Raw genomic sequence first — 22,155 nt, 5'->3', positions numbered from 1 at the left:
AACCCTGAGATTTTAGCAGCCTCTCTTTACTTCATCCTTCCCAACAGTGCCTCAGTGGAGGCTCTTTCAATGCCAGGGGAATGAGACCTATTATTGTTACTGTTTTTGGCACATCGAATACGCCACAGGGAGCCTGCCATGTAGGCAGGATACTCTTGGTAGCTTGCCAGGTTCTTCGAGCTGGAGAACTAGACTATAAGAGGTTGGGCGGCCGCATTTGCGCTTCCGGGAGCTCAGCTATAGGATTAAAAAAAAAAAGTCTTGTTTTTACTACAACTTAGTTGGAACTAGATGGTATCAAGTTAAGCAAAATAAGTCAGGGAGAGGACAAATGTTGAGTAATTGAACTCAAATATGGCATATAAGGAAACCATGCGAGGAATGGATAGCATTCAATAAAAAACACTCAAATATGGCATATAAGGAAACCATGCAAGGAATGGATAGTATTCAATAAAAACAAATCCTCAAATTCTGACAACAATAGTGGTATTAAAAAGTGTAGGTGGCTGGAAAAGAAAAGGAATGGAAGAAAAATGTCTTAGGACTCGCCTTCTCCAGATGGAACCCAGGTGACCATGAGCTCCTACAAGCATAGCTCTGGCAAGCGGGTACCAGGACATTTTTTCCGAACTGCAATGGGACTGCCCCGGCTTCCAGGCAACCTCTGACTCTGGAAGTCACACCCACAACTCGGCACCCAGCACCATCTTACAGCACACAGCAACAAAGAAGAAAACTGGTTGGAGGACTCCACAGCTTTGGGAGAATGCTTCAGGCCCTAAACAGAGCCGATATCACCGGGAGGTCCCAGATGGGGTAGGTGGTGCCATCCCACCTTCTCCAGATGGAACCCCGGTGACCATGAGCTCCTACAAGCATAGCTCTGGCAAGTGGATACCAGGACATTTTTTCCAAGCTGCGCGGCCACTTACGCAGCCACGCGACATCTCCTTATATACAAAGTGATCAATGGAAAATAAATCATCCAACATTTCTCCCTGAAATTCAGGCTTATCTCTTTTGCAAACTACAACACCCAAACGGAGAGAGAGAACAAAGGGGAATGCCCTGCCACAGAGGCAGTGTGGGATGGGGGTTTGGGGTGGTGGGAGGGATACTGGGATCCGTGGTGGTGGGAAATGGGCACTGGTGGAGGGATGGGTATTTGAAAAAAATAAAATAAATTAAAAAAATTTAAAAAAATGTCTTAGGACAGAGGTGGTGGCATTGTGGTGGTTTGGTGGTGGTGCAGCAATTGTATACTCCTAAAGCATAAACATTAATACTATTATAAGCCATGCTACTTTAAACACGTCAATAACATTTAAAAGAATGTTTCACTTAAGATATCAATGAATCTAAAGTGTTGGAAGTTACATTTGATATTTTATTACTTTTCTTTTTTGTGAGTTATCACTGAAACTCAAGTACATATATTTTTAGGTCAATTCACACGAAGCAGGAAGCACTAAGATTTAATCTAGAACTATGGAAAAACTATTGACTACTGACTATATTTCTGGGTTTCCATACCTTGTTAAGAGAACTTTTAACTATATATTAAAAACTATGTGTTGACATCTTCATTAGTTTTTTCCTAAGTTATAATTAAATGCTACAAAATAATACAAAATATCAATTCCCCCATATATTTAAAAGCAATTTTGGAATTCAACTCACTGTAGTAGCAATTTAAAAATCATACAAAGTTTTGAAATACTATGAACTCCACTCTTTCAAGTTCAATAATCCAATAAAAATGAAATTGTACCAAATTAAAGAAACATTTTAAATATTATGATTGTTAACCTTTCTTAACCACCCATCATTTCAACAAAGTGTGTTGTGGGTATGCTCCTGAATTTGGAACTAAATTTATATCTCAGCTCTCACAAATATTCAAACTAATTATTTCAGAATGAGTGTAGAATGACACTTTAATTATAATGCATCTCCCGGCAATTAAGATTCTCTTGCTTCTCTCAGCAATTAAAATGGCAAGGCAAATTATCGAAGTCCCATGTTTCTTTATACCTATTCCTGACAATTACCGTAAGAAACATTACAAGAAAAATCATAGTTATAATCCATTCAGTGACTACTTGGTAGCAAGCATAAATACTTTATCCTCTTTGCCAAGTAATTTTTCATTTTACTCATATTATCTATCAATCATTAATGCAATTTGTGCTCTGTATAAGTTCAATTTTTCATTTCATATTACTTATTACAGTCAATTGATTTTTTATAAATGATAGCTGTAGGGATCATTTTAATTAAGAAATAATTTTTAACCCATTAATTCCTGATTGGGCTTCACTGGTTAGAACATTGAAAGGACTTAATGACAGCAGAAAATACCAGTACTAGAATCATTAACCTTATAAAAATGAATAGTATTCAATGACATATGCACACAATAGTTGATATTGCTAGTGGGCTCAGATAACAGAGAAAAGCATTTTTACTATTAAGTAACTGAATCATTTAAAAATGGTATTTTAAACCAAATTTTAAACTATTCTTTTAAACTATTCTTTTGTACTTCTAGTTTTTCTCTATTACACATTACTTCTGTGCTAGCAAAACATCACAAGTTACCTGAAATTTTAAAATGCTACCGGTAATGTTACGGCATAAAATTGAAACAGTGGTTTGTAAATTATTTGAATTATAGTTAAAATATACTAAACATTAAAAATGTGTTAGACACCTCCTTCAAAGGTAACCTTTTGAAATAGGTGATTGTCCATGTTCTATTGTACATATTTAAGAATTCTGGTACAGGAGAGTTGAGCAATTTTTCCTAGTATACTGCAACAGAATTCCAACTAGGCATGCTGGCTACATACTCCAGAAACAAAGCTTTATCACTGTAATATTATACTGTCCTTTGGTAGTTTCAATACTTTAATACATTTTATTTACATATTCACTATATTTCCTCATAAAAACACCTCTTTTTCGCAGATACACTCAGTAAAACTAATGGCTAAACTTTCGAGTCAACAATGAACAGTTTTGGGGGCTGGAGCAATAGCACAACGGGCAGGGTGTTTGCCTTGCACGAGTCTGACCAGGGTTCGATTCCCAGCATATGGTCCCCCGAGCACTGCCAGGAGGTATTCCTGAGTGCAGAGCCAAGAGTAAGCCCTGTGCATCTCGGGCAAACCAAAAACAAACAAACAAACAAAAACAATGAACAGTTTTCTCTAAGTGAAAGTTTGAAAGACATAAGCAAATCTGTCGAACGCCTAAAATGTTTTGCTCAAGATAAGCACACTGGAAACTTGTTTTCCTTTGAACAGAAAAGATGTTTATGACCAATGGTAAAAGAGGTATTGAAGCATAGTAACCTTATCTATATTCTCTGTATTATTTTATTTTTTTTGGTTTTAGTGGCACTGTCATCTATTGTATGAAATGGATTCACTCATGTCAGGTGTGGTTTTAGTCATTTAATTCAGGGATTTCTTCTAAATCATTATTGTCACATCATTCTTGGGTTCTGATCATTTGGCTTTACTTTATCCTTAGAGTTCACAGAAAATGGTGAAAAGAAAGTGAGAGACTGTGATGGTAGGTAGTTGCCAACCTACCCCAGAGCTGAGAATGACCAGGGTGGAAAGATTTCTGCAGGCAGTGGACAAAATGGAGATGATGGTGATGAGGACCAATGAAGCTCAGAGCCTCTTCATACTCTTAGAGGGTGTAAAAAAGACATAGCAGCTCCCTCAGAAATCAGGGTGTCCTCACACCCTGATATGACTTGGCAGTTAGTCGAGTATGTGCTTACCAGGAAAACTGAGCTATGGAGAACATAAATGACATTCCTTGGCATCAATGTGCCAGTTTGAGGTGTTACCCAGCACCAAACTGGTGCAGTTTTCTTACGGGATCGTGGAAGAAGAAGGATCTGAGCTAGTAAGAACATCTTCAGAGTAAATGCGCTGATTGTTAGGGGGCCTGAAGTGGGGGTGTAGGCTACTATAGAGATTATGTAGGACAAGATACTTAAACTTGTTTGTATGATAAACTTATTTGTTTATTAATGTAAGGCTAAACTCTTAGGGAATGGGGCAAGTGCTCACCACTTGTTTGAGAGTGGATGAACTTATATTCTTAAATTTTGAAATAGTTTAAAAAACAGGTAAAGGAAAATTAGCAAACGTCATCAAATGAATTTTCTGGTTGGAACAGAGATTAAACTGAGGTTGGCAGAGGGAAGGGTTTACATATGACAGAGATAGGGATCAGCAACTGTTGGAGAAGAGGGAGGGTTAAAGACAGATGGAAAGATCAGTCTAACTGGCAAGAAGGCTAAAGGCTGCCAATTTCACAAAGCTGGGGAATAGATGATAACCAAACTTTCTATAGCTCACCTTTGATCTACTGCTATACCCTCCTAATCAATTAGAAGAAATTACAAAGAAATTTATAAAGGCAATAGATTTTTTAAAACTGAGTGGGAAGGGAGAGAAAAAGAGGGAGAGAGGGAGGAAAAGAGGAAAGGAGAGAGAAGGAGAGAAGGAGAGGAGGAGAGAGGGAGAGAGAGAAGATAGAGAAGAGGGATGGGGAGAGGGAGAGAGAGAGAGAGATAGAGGCAGGCTGGAGTGGGTGGAGTGGGGGTGGCTGGAGGGAAACTGGGGACATTGGTGCTGGGAAATGTACACTGGTGAAGGGAGGGGTGGGCATTGGAACACTGGAACATTGCATGACTGAAATTCAATCATTAACAACTTTGTAACACTGTATCTCATGGTAATTCAAGAAAAGAAACCTAATTATTTTAAAATGATGTCCAAATTTTTCTTAACATCCTACAATGTAGAGGAGTTTTATTGATTTCGTGTTAAGAGTATTACATTTTTGGATGTGGGACCCTTGGCAGTGGCTTGGTGCTGAAACTCCTGTTCTATAAATGTCAGGCTGAAAGTTGGACACTTCAGGGTCTTCGTCTCACATAGCTGAAGGCTATTCTCAATGGTGGTAGCTGTGATGCCTGGCACAAGGATAAATGCACCACCTGCAGTGCCTCGCAGTAAAATACAGAGCCCCCAGCAAACACTACAACCAAGTTGTGACCTTCTGCCATGACAACAATGGCAAGAACAAGAGGGAAGGAGAGAAAACCAAATTTCTTGACATGTGCAACATTATTAAGTGATTTTTTCTATAATTTTTTTTAAAAAAGTGCTCCAAATTAAGACAGCTTATAAATATGGTGATTTCCAAAAGACTTATTTTTCCTTAATTAAGTTGCCATCCCTCTTTTATTTGTCCTAGAATGGCTTTCAGATGCCCACATGTGTTTTCTGTTTGCGTGTTTGTTTTTTGTTTTGGGGCACACTCAGTGTGTGCAGGGCTTACTGCTGGTTCTGCACTCAGGGATCACTCCTGGCTGTGCTCAGGGACAGTACATGTGGTGCAAAGTATTGAACACGCTTTCCAAGAAAGCACACTGCCCACTGAGCAATCTCTGTGAAGATGCCCACGCGTGAAAAGTAGTTATTTCATCCATAAAAAGTAAGAAAAATAATAATTTATGTTAAGTCTTCTGCCTGAGAGAAAAATTTTAAAAGTACTGAACAGGACCACAGTTTGAGTTTCAAGTTAAAAACACTCTACTACAGGAAACAAAGTATAACAAATTAAAACAGTAACAGTCAGTGTAATGAGGAAAATTATTACATAATTAATCAATAGGTTAAAAAAAACCATGGTTCTCAATTTTTTAATGATTTTAATGATTTTAATTAACATATCAAAATAACATTGGGTGTTATGGAATTTGGAAAAAATTCATCTTTATAGCTCATTTGTCATTTTGTAATATTTAAAATATCCTTAGAGTACCAAACAGATAACTTTCCTTCCAAAAATTAGTCTAGTAAAAGAGTCAATCAACTATCGAGATCTGAGCAAACATTTTCTGAGAAGTTTTGGCAAGGCAGGGCTTCTAGGAAAGTAGTATAAGCCAAAATGAAGGCAATTCAAATTGGGACAGAGAATACAGGCTCAGATAAAGGTGAAATCCACGTGTTTCTCTTTGCCAGGGACAGGTAGGAAAGTCATTCTAAAAGGGTGGTTTGAAATACCATGGCGCTTTCTAGGAGGGCGGAGGGCTGAGAGGGAAGGGGATGTCCTTTTGGTAAGACCTGGACCTTCCACACCAATGCCACTTGTCTCCCTTCTTTAGGTCACCTAGTATTGCCTAAGTTGGTGGGGAATCAGAAATCTTAAAGCATAATCAAAGATGCAGCTTCACGTGCTTATGCCATGCTTGAGTGTTAAAGCTATGATGGAAAGTTTCTGCAGCCCTGCTGCCTCCCAGAGCTTCTCTGGGGAAAAGCAGAGATGAAGAAAGGCAGCCAGGTTGGTTCTGTTTCCCTTGGAAGCAAAACTACTGTTTTTCCTCTCAATTCCTCTGTTTCTTTTATGACACAGAGCTTTATGCATGTTGATTTCAAAACGTTTCAAAACGTTATTCATTAGCATATTTTCAGAAAGGCAAACAGGACTTTAAACGATTATATATATATTTATATATAAATACATATAAAATGGTGATTCGGTTAGAATTTTATCTTCACGAGTCTTAAGTGTGATAGAATTTTTCTATCTGCACACGTATGAAGTTTTCATTTTGTACAATAAAAAGTTATGCTCCATGCAGATTTTTGATAGAACTTGGTCAGATGCTTCTACATAATTGAAACATCAATTTAAATTTTTGTTTTCTCTTTCTCAGTGTCAGTCTTACTTGCCATAGTAGTCTTTTTATTTTATAATTACTTCCATTATGTTTTTGCCTTTCCTTTGAGAAACAGTGTTTGAATTAGGAAAATTTTATTTAATAAAATGGGAACATTTCCCAGATTAAAGTTAATACTGTTATTTCGCCACTAGGCTATGCTAAAGGATAAATAGTCCATTTATTCAAGTAAATTCTTGTAGTTAACCAAAAAAAAGCAAGAAAATAAATTCAAATGCTGGGTATGAATTATGTAGCCATATTCCGGCTGACAATTCATTAAAAAATTTACATAGAATTAGTTCATTCAATTAGCTTATATGATGTACTCCAAAATGAGTATACTCATTTTTATAACAAATATATATGTTGATAATTAGCTTATATGATGTACTCCAAAATGAGTATACTCATTTTTATAACAAATATATATGTTGGTAATGTCCAGTTTGGTTTAAAAAGTATGCGATCACTATTATGGTTATTTTTTCAAAATTAAATATCTATTTTCATTTGCATGCACTCAGCCTTACTTTAAAAAATGAGGTGATGTATATAGTGAACTAATAATCAGTTACAAGAAACAGGAACTTAAAATCAGATGTATTCTGCTATCTGTTTCAAAAATAAGCAATTTAAAAATGCAACTAATGAGAGACACATATAAGTTCATATATTTTAGGTCTTTTACATCAAAATAGTACTTATTTCCTACACATTGTGTTTCGTACCTTTTAAGATTCAGTTTATTGATGCAGCCAATGTCATTTCCTTAAAACTGAAAAAACTAACATAGTTATTTAAATCATCATCAACAATATGAAGCTGTATCCTTGATTACACACTGTGAAGGATCAGGGGTCAAATGGGCCTAAGAAACTGTGTTCACTAAGAACATAAAATTCAAACTATAAGAACCAAACTTTAAGTCTGTCAAGGTGATGGGCCGCAGGGTTGGAAGGGTACCTGGAGGAGGGAAGTTGACACTGGTAGGATTGGTGCTAGGATATTCACTATCTAAAACTTTTTAAATCATGGTTCTTTAATAAAATTTAAAAATAGGAAAGAAACTGTGTTGCTGGAACACATGAAAATGCATAGAGCAGAAATAAAAGCTATTATGGACAATTCAGGGGGTTTTATGTAATAAAATATATCAGTTATTTATTTAAGAGAAAAATACTGGTTGCCTCCACTACTGAAATGGAACATAGCATAACTCACATTTCAAAGATTTCAAAGTATAGTTCTGAAAAACACTCTGAAGATAAAAATCCATATCCCTTCAATTTATTGTGGAATCTACTTGACGAGACTGTCTATAAGTGTTTTACATATTTTAGATAAAAATAATATTTTAAAACATAACTTCAATTATTCATAATTGATGTTAATTATTCATTATAGAATGAAATATTGACAGAACACAATCTAGCCTGCAAGCAAAATGTTATTAATACCCTACTCATATTACTGCCTGCCTTGGCAGATGATAGAACAGTTAAAAGGGAAAAAGTAAACTTTCTGCTCTTAAATATAATTAAGCATGGCAAAATCCATTTATGAAGCACCTCAGATGATAAGTTTGGATGAGTCAAGAGATTGATATATTTTCCCACATTTATCTATATACTCAAAATCTTTACAGCTTTTACCACATATGCACTGAAAAACTAGAACATGTATTTTTTTAAGTGGGTGGGGGATCACACCCAACCGTGCTTAGGGATTACTCCTGCTCTGTGCTCTGAGATCCCTGCTAGCAGTGATTAGGAGAATTTTGGGGGTGACAAGGTATAAACCCAGGTTGGTCCTGTACAAGGCAAGAGGTCTATCTGCTGATCCCTACAACAGATTCTTTATGTAACCATCTATATTATTCCTGTCCACTGAATAAATTGCTATTCTGCAATACTGATAATTTTTTATCTCTGGTGAATCACTACTATCATAAGGACTTTTGATACTGGTTTTATTGTATCTCAGTACTGCAAATAAAATGTTCTTAATTTTACATTACACAACTAGCCTGACAGATATTTTTGGTTATAAAATTTCTTCCTTTTCCATACCACAAATTATATACAGGGGTGGATATTCAGATAGAACTGTTAGGATCTCAGCACAATGAAAGGTAAAAATGATTATGGTTGGTATAGACAGCATTCCTGATTTGAATTCAAGTGAGTGTCTGTGATTTTTATTTTAAATAAGAGAGACTGTGATGAATCGTTTTTACTTAAGACCTTTACCTATACTCTTGGGCAGAATCCTAATCCACAATCAGTTTGGAGGTTCTGGTGGACGTACAGTGTTGTGATAGATGATGCAAACCAATTTTCTTTCAGGATAAAGCAGTGATCAAAAATAAATCAAGATTTGTAATTGATTTAGGAAAGGGGGACTAAATTGTCTTACCTGCCCTGGAGATTCTAAATCAAGACATTCAAGTACTAGGGCAGAGCTTTCTTCAACAAGACATAAATGCTTACAAATTTGCCTGACTTCATCTTGGGTATTCAACATGGTGTTCAACTCACATAAATTGAGGCCTATTCTGGTATTCGAATACACTGGTCCGTTATTTTTATTGTTACATTCATCAAAAGAAAGAGACTGAGACAAAAGTTGAGAAGTAAATCCACTCCCTACAGTATACTGCATTCTATTATACATTAAGTTCCTAAGTACTTAAGAGTAGCTGTTAACAACTGCTACTCAGCACAGTTCTGCCATTGAGCGAGTTTTAAAAGGCTGAAACCACTGCTTTAAAGCAGCTGTACTCTACTTCTCTGATCTCCAAACACTCTCTGCCAACTACACCAAATTTGTCAGTTCTACCTTCCTTTCTGTTGGTACATACATGCCACAGATGTATACTATGCCATATAACTAGAATTTTCTTCCTCCACATGGAGTACCTGCTCAATTAATCCTTACCGTTTCAACTCGAAAGTCAGGTATCTGCTCAGACTTTTTCTGGCTAATTCCAACAGAATCAATCAGGTGCTATTTCCATCAGTTTTCTTTTCTCTCTTGTGACAATTATCTCACCATATGAAAATTATTTGTATAAAAATACAATTACTTGTATAAACATGTATCCCTGACTAGTCAGTTCCTTTAAGCCTGGGTCTTATCTCACCGAGGGTTTTTCTAGCTGGCAGAGTTAAGTCCTCTGTTGCAAAAAACAAATGATGAGCAAGCAGGTAGAAGGAGAAATGACACAAAGAAATGATAATCTGAGGAACTCTACTTTATAGACATTACCTTGGATTACTATATCAAAGATGCCATGATACTGGCTACTTAAAGTTTCCTTTCTGAGATATCCCCGTTCTGAGACACTTCCCTCTTTCTTCAGTCAGACAAGTTCTGATGCTGCATAAACCGCTCAACCCAAACCAGGCAAGCAACTTCTGGTCATTTACTAGGGTCAGTTACCGCCTGGTCAGATAATCATTTCATTTTCATCCAAAAAATCCTGCAACAATGTGGATGAGTTGACTCCAGAGTCAACAGACCCTTTTCTACATATACTTCTTCTACCTTTGTGCTTGTGACTGAACTTGTTTCTCTCCATAGTAAGTGGTAGGTAAACCTATCCTGGGATTTGGCTGCAGTGAGTCCCACAATGTTAATTTGAGAAAAGACATACTGTTGTTCCTTCAGAGCTCATTTTATTGTATGTAGAGCTTATATTGTATGTAGAACCCTTACTGGACATATGAGGAAAAGAATCTTGAAAGAGTTGAAGGTTAGTGCAGATAATCCCTGGGAGACAATCTTGCACTTTTGGCTTATCCATCAGTACCATTTCCTACAGCAGTAGTTTTCACCCATTCATTGGCTGAAAACTCATATCCTTCCTGAAAAAAAAAAAGAAACTATAAAATCTCCTAGGATACATCTTAAACACCTTTTAGTCTTAATATAGTCCATGCTTGTTTATTTCTGTGGACCTAAATTCTAGGCTTATTTTAACTATTAGTATGGTTTAAAAAATATTTCTTAGAAATATATGCTCATTCTTTCTCAATGTAATTCATGTCATTTCAATGAAATCAAGTACCAATATTCTAATAGCATTAAATAGTTACACTAAGACCCATGTGTTTACTTATAAAGATAATGAGAGATTCAAAAAATTTAGCTTACATAGGTCATATTGGTCACATGGGCTGGAATGATAGCACATAGGTAGGATATTTGCCTTGAGCGCAGCCAGCCCTGCCGAGCCAGGTTCGATTCCTCAGCCCCTCTCAGAGAGCCCGGCAAGCTACCGAGAGTATCTCGCCCACACGGCAAAGCCTAGCAAGCTATCTGTGACATATTCGATATGCCAAACACAGTAACAACGAGTCTCATGATGCAGACGTTACTGGGCCTGCTCGAGCAAATCGATGAACAATGGGAGGACAGTGCTACAGACAGTGCTAGGTCATATATTTTTTGGCGGGGGTGGCGGGGGTGGGGGTGATTGCCACCTGAAAGCCTGGAATAAGAACTCTTCTACAAAAAAAGATAAATAAAAGATCTCGAAATGAAATCAAGTTATTTACAAAAAAAAAAAATCTTTCCAAGAGCACACTCACCCACTATGTTTCATATGTGGTGGTTTATCCATTCTCACAGCCAATTTTATTTTTAAGTCAGAGTCCTGGCTATTTTTTGGCACTATCATGCGGTGCAGATCAGCTGATTTGGAGCTATTGGAAGTTGGGTACAATATTACCTGCAAGGGATGAAAAAGAAAACATTTAAATTCTAAATGCAGTCTCAGAAAATAGAAATATTTTCTATATATTTTTCTGTTTGAAGAGAAGGTGTCAAGTCCACATAGTAAAACATTTGATTCCCTCCCATCACAGCAGATGAATTTTCAATACAGACTCATTAATTTTCTGACAAATATGTGTTTTCATGTTATCACATAATGAGTTTTCTTCCCGTGTCACTTCATAATGAATTAATAGCACAATGACTCCCGTTGAATTGACAGTTGAAAAATACTCAGTAGACACCTATAATTTCAAGAATACACTAAACTCCTCAGGGCAAAGAAGTTCAGACAGAACTAATCTTTGAAATCACAGATAGCAAGCTTAAACAGCTAAGCTAATTATTTTAGGCAGCAAAAATATATTTCATGTTTTTTTATATTTCATGTTTTAATATTCTGACTGAAAAACAGAATTAAAGAAAGTCATCTTAATTAAAGTTGAAAAGGCTGATCATAATGCATTTTTATTTTAGATCAATACAAAGAATTTTTGTGTTTTCAAAAGGATATTATAGGAACAGAAAAAATATTTTTATTAAAACCTAAAAATTAAGAAGTAATTATTTCACAACATAATAGTTCCACAAAGGCAGCAGTAGAAATAAAAACTTGTTATTCAGAGGTTAGGTGCTAAGCAGATAAAACAATATATTTTAACTTTTCAGCTAGTTGTGTTATTACTTGAATATTGCCTCTATCCACACCATGATGGATATTTTGAAGTGGGAGCATTATATTCTGAAGGACAAAATAAAGACATGAAACAAAGACATAGTACATAATGACTTGAGTGTTTCTTATTTTAAACCACGATGGAATGTAAATAAGCCTAAACTTTCCATGTAAATGAAATAGCTTAAATATGCTCAGGTTTTCTAAAATGTTTTTATTTTTCTAACATGTTTTTGAATCATACATGACAACAGCATTTGGCATGGCCTGTAATTAAGTACTTTTTCCCCCTGTGTATACATGGATACATGACCTGAGCAATCATTAAACATGGTTCCTTTTCTCTCTAGGAAAGAACATAGTCCTAAAAGCTCAAACTACTGTCAAGTTGTTAAATGTATCTACTAATCTGAGACTTTTTTTTTCAGGCCTATCCTAAAGGCTAAGCTAAGAATATCTATGTGCTTAACCAGATATAGGAATATCCAAGAGTATTTTGTCATTTGTAATGTTTTCAAAAATTGTAATTTTATTCTGGAATTGGGCTGGAGTGATAGCACAGCGGTAGGGCGTTCGCCTTACAAGCGGCCAACATGGCCGACCCGAGTTCGATTCCTCCGCCCCTCTCGGAGAGCCCGGCAAGCTACCGAGAGTATTCGATATGCCAGACACAGTAACAACAAAGTCTCCAATGGAGACGTTACTGGGCCCGCTCGAACAAATCAACGATCATCGGGAGGGCCTTTACCTTTACCTTTTCTGGAATTAGTTCTTTTACTTGCTAAAATAGCCAAGGGCGTATTTAACAGATTATTTTTAAAATAACAGTAAAGGAAAGGAAGTGAGTTGATAATTTTGGATTTAAACTAGGAGAAAAGAATGCCATCAAATTAAAAGTTGATTTTCAAAAGAGACCTAAAGATGAAGACAGAGAGACAGGGAGAGAGTTGAAAGAATCTATTGTACAAATGAGAGGCCTGGGTTTGATCCGCCAGTAACACAGCCTCCCCCAGCAGTGTCCCCAAGCATCATGCCAGGAATAGACCTTAACACAACCAGAAACAAAACAAAACAAAACAAAAATACAACAGAAAACAAAGATTAAGATATTATTCTTTGCAGCTATTGACCTAGCAGGCAAGTCTAGAAAGTTTTTTCTGTTTTTCTCCCTACCTCATCATCTTTCCTTTTTAAAAGATTAATTTTGGGTTTGAGCCACCTACAGATGTTATTCCTTTTAATTGTTCCTTCTATCTTTATACAAATATTGGTGTTGTTCCAACTCTGAGAGGCTTATAGAAAGAATATTTCAATTAAAACTCTTGACAGTTTCTCAGTTTCCAAATACCAATGACGGTTTAGTAAATGAAGTTCAAAAATAACTGGCTGCAGATGATGCACAGATTAAGGATTGCTTCAATATTGAATTCTATCATTTAGGCCATTTAGGGGGGGTTTGATTCTGAGTCTTTCTAATTGTACTCAGTGGAAGGATTTTATCCTTGATCTGTTCAATTACACACATGAGCATCACCATGTGAGGAAACACAGGGTCCAAGGAGCTCAGAACCTCTTAACATCAGAGCAAAAGTGTGATAAAACATGGTACCATTCTATTTCTGCCCCTTTATCCATAGAAGCTGTTGCTGCTGCTGCTGCTTTCTTATATTATTAGTGTATTTAATCACTGTCATCTGTTTAGCATCTGGTCACATGTTTTGCCAATTCTGTGTGCTATGTTTCCTTTGTGTGCTACAGAATGTGGCACTCGGTTTTTTTTTATTTTTATTTTTTAATTTTTATTAGTGAGACATCATGAGGTACAGTTGTAGACTTACAAATTTTTGTGCTTGGTTTCAATTATACAATGATCAAATACCCATCCCTCTGGGCACTGGTTTTTTGAGTTGACTCTAAGAAACATGCTACAAAAAGAAGCAAGTATATATGAAACATTATATTTCTAAAACAAGCTGACTGACAAATCATACATTTGGGTTGAATTTAAAATGACCTGCATAGGTGGTAAAGACATAGTAGATCAGAGCAAGTCAGGCACTTGTCTTTCATGTGGCTGACCAGGATTCAGTGCCTGCACCATCCCCTGAGCCCACTAAGTATGACCCCTGGCACAGAGTCTGGAGTGATTCCTGATGTTAGCTGGGTGTAGTCTATCATCCCCCTCACCCCAAAACATTCTGCACAATAGTTTTCAGTTTCTCAAATTGCACCTGCTCAACCATGGATAAAACTCCCAAGGTGGACAGCCTAAAGAGTTTTGATTCCATAAAGAATAGAGGACCAAAGGTACTCTGAGAATACATAATAAGGAGATACTAAACACTGTAATGGCAGGATCTGATTACTATCACAGCATTTCTCACATCATCTTTTCTTCAAATGGGAAACTTAATTTCAGTTCTGGCCTCCTGGTTGTTGTGTATTTGGTTTGTTCTATGGTGGGTTGGGGAAGGGAGACTGAGCACTGGACTAACATGAATTTTAATTTATAGATTGCCAGTGATGAAGAGTGATAGTTGGACTTGATATAGTACTGCTGCACTGTCCTCCCATTGTTTATCGATTTGCTTTAGTGGGCACCAGTAACGTCTCCATTGTGAGACTTGTTGCTACTGTTTTTGGCATATTGAATACACCATGGGGAGCTTGCCAGGCTCTGCTGTGCGTGCAGGATACTCTTGGTAGCTTGCCGGGTTCTCTGAGAGGGATGGAGGAATCAAATCTGGGTCGGCCCCGTGTAAGGCAAATGCCCCGCCTGCTGTGCTATTGAAGGGCAAAAATTACTAGGCTACTTTCCTTAAGTTAAAGTGAATGTTTTATGTGTAGGAAAGGAAACACAATGGCTGTTAATGTTGGCTGTACGTGTAAACTATGGCAGCACATCTAACTGTCCACTGGGATTTATGTTCACATCTAAAGAACTTTTGTTAGAAACTAGTTGGCCATCCAAGGAATGCATTTCTTATCCCACTTTATATTGAAGTAGGGATACATGGAAGTTCTGGCTAATGGATAAAGAAGAAAAGTGATATCTCACTTAAGGAAATAAGATTAAGATACAGGCTACTTTAATCTCTCTCTTCTCATCTGTCACCCAGAGAACTCCAAAATCCACAAAAATGAGAGTTAAAAAGTTGCAGAAGCTAGAATTCTGAATTAAAATGTGAAGGAAAGTTTCCCATTCATTTACATCCATAGGAAATTGTTATATAGGTGCTGGCTGTTTTTATCAACTGTCAAAATGATGTCATTTATTTACTACAACTTTTAGTAGCATCTAACCTAGTACAATGAATAGTGCTTTGCTTCATATCTTTTTATCAACTAAACAATTGTTTCAGGAAAAGTTGTTCCACTTATGTCTGATGCTGAAGAACAATAATTAAGATACCAAACACACAAAACTCTACTAATGACTTCTTTTTAAAGTTAAATTCATCTATACATTAAAATTATACTGCACAAATAACTTATCATTTAGCAAAGTAATTTGTCCTTTGCTATTCATTTCTCTTAACCTTTCTATATGTACTTCTGCTTCTTCAAGTTTATTTTTGTCACCAACACTTTAAATGTCTTGTGACTTAACATGACGTAACACATTTTATGAATTCTTATATATAAAACCAATGTATCTTCTTCATAATAAAATGTCAACATTATTTTCATCTTTACTAAGGTGCAATGAAAAATATAGAATGACCTTTTAAAGGCAGTTTAAAATTCTGTCAAATTTAATCTACAAGAAGAAAAAATAACAAAAAGGGGAAATACATATAGTGTTTGGAGCAATAAGAGATCTGGAAGTATTTTTGGAGCAATAAAAGATCTGGAAGTATTTTTTAAAAATATATATGAACATAAATTTGTAATTTTATATTATTTTCCTTCTATTACCATCATTAAAACCAAACCAGTATACTTATACATATATTGTATTAATCTTATGACTACATGGCTGTCTAAAATTTTAAGTTCATTTCAACTAAAATCTGAAAATCTGAAACAAACAAATTAAACCTAGTATAGAAGAGGAGTCAGTAACAGAGATTGGGAAGAGGCTTGGGCTAGCCAGGCTCTGGGGCTACAGAAAAAATATCTTGGTTTTTCCACATGTGTTGTCTAGTTTAGAGCAGAATTTCCCAACCTTTTTCCTACACCCTCTGACTGTTTTCTTTCTGTGAATGCTCTTAAATCACTAGTTTGCAACCTTATGAGAATAGGGAACCTAGTCATGATCCCCTATTTGTTAATTTTTTTTAACCTGTGGCACCCTTGGAATATTCTGTGAAAATACAGGGTGGCCTATAGACTCAGGTTGAGAAACAATGACCTAGAAGTATCCAAAACAGAACAAAACAAAACCCCATCCAAAATACTTCACAAATTTGGTAATTCTACTGTGATTAAAAGGTAAAATAAAAAAGAATTTGTAAAATTTTAGAAAGATTATGAGTGCAATTAACAACTTTTGAAGAAATCTGGTCAGGTTTCATATGATTATGGTTTCCTTTGAGAAATCAAATAAATGCAACAGTATAACTGCAAGATATGTTATGGTGAAACAACTAGAATAGAAAGACAAGAGTCTATTGGCACAGAATGACCCTAATTTATAATAGTAAATTACAGTTAACAGTAATCTTAAAAAGGTACACAATCCTGATACTGACATTTTCAACATGACTTTTGGTACTAAACCCCTTCCTCAAGATTCATTAGCTCTTTCCTTGTTCTTCAAGTTGATCCTCGAGTTACATATCTTGCTACCAAAAGACTTCAAGCAACCTAATACTACATTTCCCATCACACAAATTTCATTTCAACAAAAACTAAAAAGAAAACCCAGTGTTGCATCAACTTCTAATGGTTAGAAAAAAAAACTCTGTAATTGAGACCAGAGGCCAGAGGCCAAAGAAGAACCAGAAGGGAGGGATGCACTCAAGGCAGAGAGAGTGGCCATCAGAGCCAAATGGCATCTGAGACCTCAAGCACGGAAAGGTCTAAAAGGTTAGTGATTGGTGTCAGAAGTCACCGAGTCAATCAGTAAGAGAAAGTGTAAATGAACCAGATTGATCTGAAAGATAAACTCTTGCCTGAGATATCCGGGTAGGTTTCATTTAACACTTGAGTGTGCAAGGTGCAATAAGTTGTGCAAAATTACGCGTGTTTGAGGCAGGAGGTTTGAGGGTAGGCTGAGGAGAGTAAGGAATATGGAAGGTGATACTGGTTGATGAGACCAAAAGGAAGACTAGGAATAGATTTTGCCCCTGTGAATAAAAGCCATCTATTCTGCTAAGAAGTTTTTTAGCAAAAATAAAACAAAAAAAAACAGAAAACAACAACCACGTCATAACGTGCCAGTAAAATATACTTTTAAGCTAGAGCAATAACACAGCGGGTAAGGCATTTGCCTGGCACATGGCAGACCCAGGTTCAATTCCTCCGCCCCTCTTGGAGAACCCTGCAAGCTACCGAGAGTATCTTGCCTGCACAGCAAAGCCTGGCAAGCTACTCGTGACATATTCAATGTTCCAAAAACAGTATCACAAATAATTTTCTGATTTAATCTTACCCTACATATAAGCTAAGCCTGATTCAACCATGATTAAATCACCACATATGATTCCATTGCAATAGTACAGGGGATAGGGTGTTTGCCTTGCATGCGGATGACCAGTGTTTGATTCCTGGTATACCATATGGTCCTCCTGAAAGCCTACCAGGAGTGATCCCTGAGCACTGCTGGTTGTGGCCCAAAAATGAAAACAAAAAATAACAACCAACAAAATTCCTTTGTACTGATAATCAGATGTTCTCAAGTACTTTTTTTTTTAACTTTGGAATCTATTTTAAATTTTTTAAAAATTTTTATTAGTGAGACACCATGAGGTATGGTTGTAGACTTACAATTTTTTGTGCTTGGATTTCAATTATATAATGATCAAATACCCATCCCTCCACTAGTGCCCATTTCCCACCACGACAGATGGGCACTTCCCTAAACAAACAGTTTTCTTATCTCTATAAGACCTTGACATTCTGAATTGCTATCTACTTCATTCAACTGACAGATTTTTTGTTTAACAAAGATTTATAATGACTACTCCTTCTGAGCCATTCAAGCACCTTTATTGGAGAACATGTACTATGAAAGGTCTAACTGTATTCCATTTTGATAATTACTTAACATATATTAACAACCATCACATATAGCCCAATTAAAAAGTCCCTATATTTTCAGTAGAAAATAGAGAGGATGAATCAGATAAATTTTCTGATAGAAATCTACATTCTTCCTTAGTAGCATTTCGTAGGATTTTAAACCACTTGAGATTACTTAAATTATTTTGCCTTTGATTTAATATCACTGCTTCTTATCCTACTTATTTGAAACAAAGAACACCTGCTCACATTCCCCAAAACAATTCTCTTTTGTATACTGTAAGATCAACATTAAATCTTCTGTCAACCTTATTGTCTGTGTGCTAAACCCAGTTCCCTTTAATTTCAAAGATGGAAAGAATCCTGGGATTTACAACATAGAAGTGATAAAATTTTCAACCCCTTATCAAAGGTAGATTTGCCCTGATAGAGAACAGTAAGTCTCCTTTGTTTTGTAAACTATTTTTAGTAAAAAAAAATTCCAAAATAACAGAAAAAGAAAAAAATGAAAGCATTGTTTTAATTGCATACATTTTTCTTTCAAAAGAAAAATTAAGACCTTATTTTTGAATAATGGGGAATAAGAAGAGGACACTGAAAAGAAAATCCATGCTGTACAAATTATTCCCAAATATTTTCTGACATCTATTTAATAAACAATCATCATGAAATTAAGGGGCATTTGAAGTACATTTTAGTAGAATATATTCCTTGAATTGCATTATCTGTCTGTGAGACTTTGGGAAATTTATTTTAATTAATTTATTTTTATTAAATGACCATGAGACACAGTTACAAAGCTTTCATGATTGAGTTTCAGCCTCCACCAGCGTACATTTCCCACCACCCACATCCCCAGTATCCTTCCCACCACACCCTCCATCACTCCTGCCTGCCTCAATGGCAGACTCTTTTCTTTTTACTCTCTCTCTATTTTTGGAAATTTTGGTTTGCAATGTAGATACTGAGAGGTCATTGTGTTTGGTCCTTTGTCTACTTTCAGCACATATCTCCCATCCCAAGAGATCGCTTAGGGCAATTTAGATCTATATTACATAATACTCTCATAGGTCTCTTCGCATCCTTTAATATATACATTGAGTATTTCTTGGTTATTAAGGCAGGTGATTGAGTGTCTAGAGAAGTTATCAACAAGAACTGTCAATCAAAAATTGATACATCTTTGTGGCAAAAATAGAGAAAAGTTTAATGTGTACAGCAGAATTTTCTAAGAGAAAATTATGGGTCTCAGGAGAGAACCCAAAGGGCTACAGTGTAAGCTTGCATGGAGGAGGCCCTCATTTGATGCTGGCTAGGTGGTCCCCAGAGTGACCACATGAGCACAGCACTGGGAGTAGTCCCAAAACACTAATGGATGGGAGCCATCCCACAAAATCTTACAAGAAAAATGAAAATAATTCTAGCACTTACAGTAATAAAGTGCTACAAAGTGATTCTGTATCACAGACACTAAAAAAAATCTGTGAAACTTATTTTTATTCCACTTCTGGGCTGCAGTAAGTAGAATACTCTCCCAAAGATACTCCCTCTTAAATCCACAGAATTTGTGACTGTTTTCACCTTATACGGCAACCGAAAGTGAAGGTCACAGATGGAAGTAATCTTGCTAATCTTGTGGCACTGTAAGAGGGAATTATATCAGATATACTCATATATACTCATATATCTCATCTGATATACTCGTATACTCATCTGATGTACTCATATATCAGATATCAGTTTACTCAAATATATTCACAAGGGTTTTTACATATGAAAGAGGAATGCTGAGGAGTACTAGAATAAATGAAGTGAGAAAAACACTGATGTGGGGCTGGAGAGATAGTACAGTGGGTAGGGCACTTTCTTTGTATGTGGCTGACCTGGCATTCCATAGGACTCCCTAAGAACTGCCAGGAATAATTCCTTAATGCGGAGCCAGGAGTAAGCCCTAAGTTTTTCTGAGTGTGGCCCCCAAATAAAATTTTAAAACAAAAACAAAGGTAAACACTGTTCAACTACTGCTGACTTTGAAAATAGAAGGGCACCAGGAATCTGATAAGGTGGGCAAATTCTAGAAGCTGGAAAAGCTACATCTTTCCCTGGATCCTTTGAACTTAACCTTCCATCACCTTGATCACAGCCACTGAGATTCATAATGTATTCTGATCTCCACAACTCTGTGATAAAGGACAGAATGAGTCTACAGAGCGGGAGGACATCCTTGGTGCCTTGGTTTCAGTCCTCAATACTTGCAGGCGTAGCAATGAGATAGCCACCCAAAACAAACATCCCCCAAATAAAAGTCAATTTATTAAGATACTGAGTTCTGGCAAGTTGTTAGTTTCAAATAGTTGAAATGAACAGAAGTTGAGGTTTGATGATAAAAATGCTAATTTTGTCTTTTAAACTTATGCTGAGCAGTGATTCAAGATATGAGACCTCTAACATTAGCTCGGTCTGACAACTTTAAAAAGAGGGATGTGTGTGTTTGTGTGTGTGAGTGTGTGTGTGCATGCCTGTATCTGTGATTATTTATCACATTTCTAAAGCATTTTGATTATAAGAAATGTTTTAAAAGATGCTTTCTTTTGTTTTACAGAAAGTAACAGTTAAATCAAAGATGGGACTTATTCCTATCAAAATTTAAAAATCAACTATGAGGCCAATTACATTATATACTGTAGCATTTTCCTCCCATTGTTCATCGATTTGCTTGAGGACACCAGTAACATGTCCATTGTGAGACTTCTTGTTATTGTTTTTGGCATATTGAATAAGTCACAGGGAGCTTTCCAGGCTCTGCTGTGTGGACGGAATACTCCTGGTAGCTTGCAGGGCTCTCTGAGAAGGACAGAGTAATTGAACCCAGGTCGGCCATGTGTAAGGCAAACGCCCTTCTGGCTGTGCTATTGCTCTAGCATAAAAATATTGCACAGACACAACAACACTGAAAACATGAGATCCTATCTGCAACCAGTGAACTTTAAAATGTGTCTGTCAGGGTGGAAGGTGGGGGAGGGTAGGAAAGGTAGGAGGAAAGATAGGAATAATGACAAAATGAAGGTGACACTGATGGTGGAACTGGTGTGAGAATGCCGTATGCCTAAAAGTCAACTATCTATCACTTTGTAAATTATGGTTCTTTAATTGTACAAAAAAGACATCATTAATATGTAATTCTGAAAAAGTTTAATTCCACACATCCAAATTATCAAGGGTTATTTGTTTACTTTCAAAGTATTTCTTGAACATTTTGAAAGACTATCAAAATCTATTGGTCACTTAATTTTTCATGGATGAATTATTCATCATTGTGTATTACTTATGGTTTATAAAGTATCAACTTCAGACCTCTTAAATGGAGTAATATATTCATTAGAGTGACATCTGTGTTGTTAAGTCTTATCTGGACAGAAAAGCATCGTTATTATTCTTGATCTATTTCCCTCAGCCATAAATTATGAATAGCAGTAACCTTTATATTTCCTTATCAATGCATTTTCTATTAGATAGCACGGCATGAGTAGCTTTATCATGTTTCTTTTCACTAGACAGGTTATAACAATACCTGGCATTTATAAAGAATCTTTCAACAGAGTGTCTGAAAGTACCTTGTGAAATTAAATTCTCACATCACCCTTAAAAGGTAGCACTAACCCTGTTATGTAAATAATGACACTGATATAAATAATTACCAAAGAAAATTATTTCAAAGATAATAGGCACTTTCAATTTTTCCTCCCTTCTTTATTCC

General features: G+C 36.2%; 1 protein-coding gene across 8 annotated transcripts in view; it reads right to left on the bottom strand.

Moving 5' to 3' along the window:
• Positions 1-22,155, bottom strand: part of CADPS2 (calcium dependent secretion activator 2) — a 546,904-nt gene that overhangs the window by 222,792 nt on the left and 301,957 nt on the right. For all 8 annotated transcript variants that reach the window (XM_056118152.1, XM_056118156.1, XM_056118154.1 and 5 more), the window contains exon 8: positions 11,353-11,492. In XM_056118152.1, coding sequence (XP_055974127.1) covers positions 11,353-11,492 — 140 coding nt within the window. The remainder of the gene's footprint in view (positions 1-11,352; positions 11,493-22,155) is intronic.

The sequence above is a fragment of the Sorex fumeus genome, unplaced genomic scaffold (assembly GCF_029834395.1).
Source record: "Sorex fumeus unplaced genomic scaffold, SorFum_2.1 ptg000037l, whole genome shotgun sequence".
NCBI classification, from domain to species: Eukaryota; Metazoa; Chordata; class Mammalia; order Eulipotyphla; family Soricidae; genus Sorex; species Sorex fumeus.
This window is presented reverse-complemented; position numbering and strand designations above follow the sequence as displayed.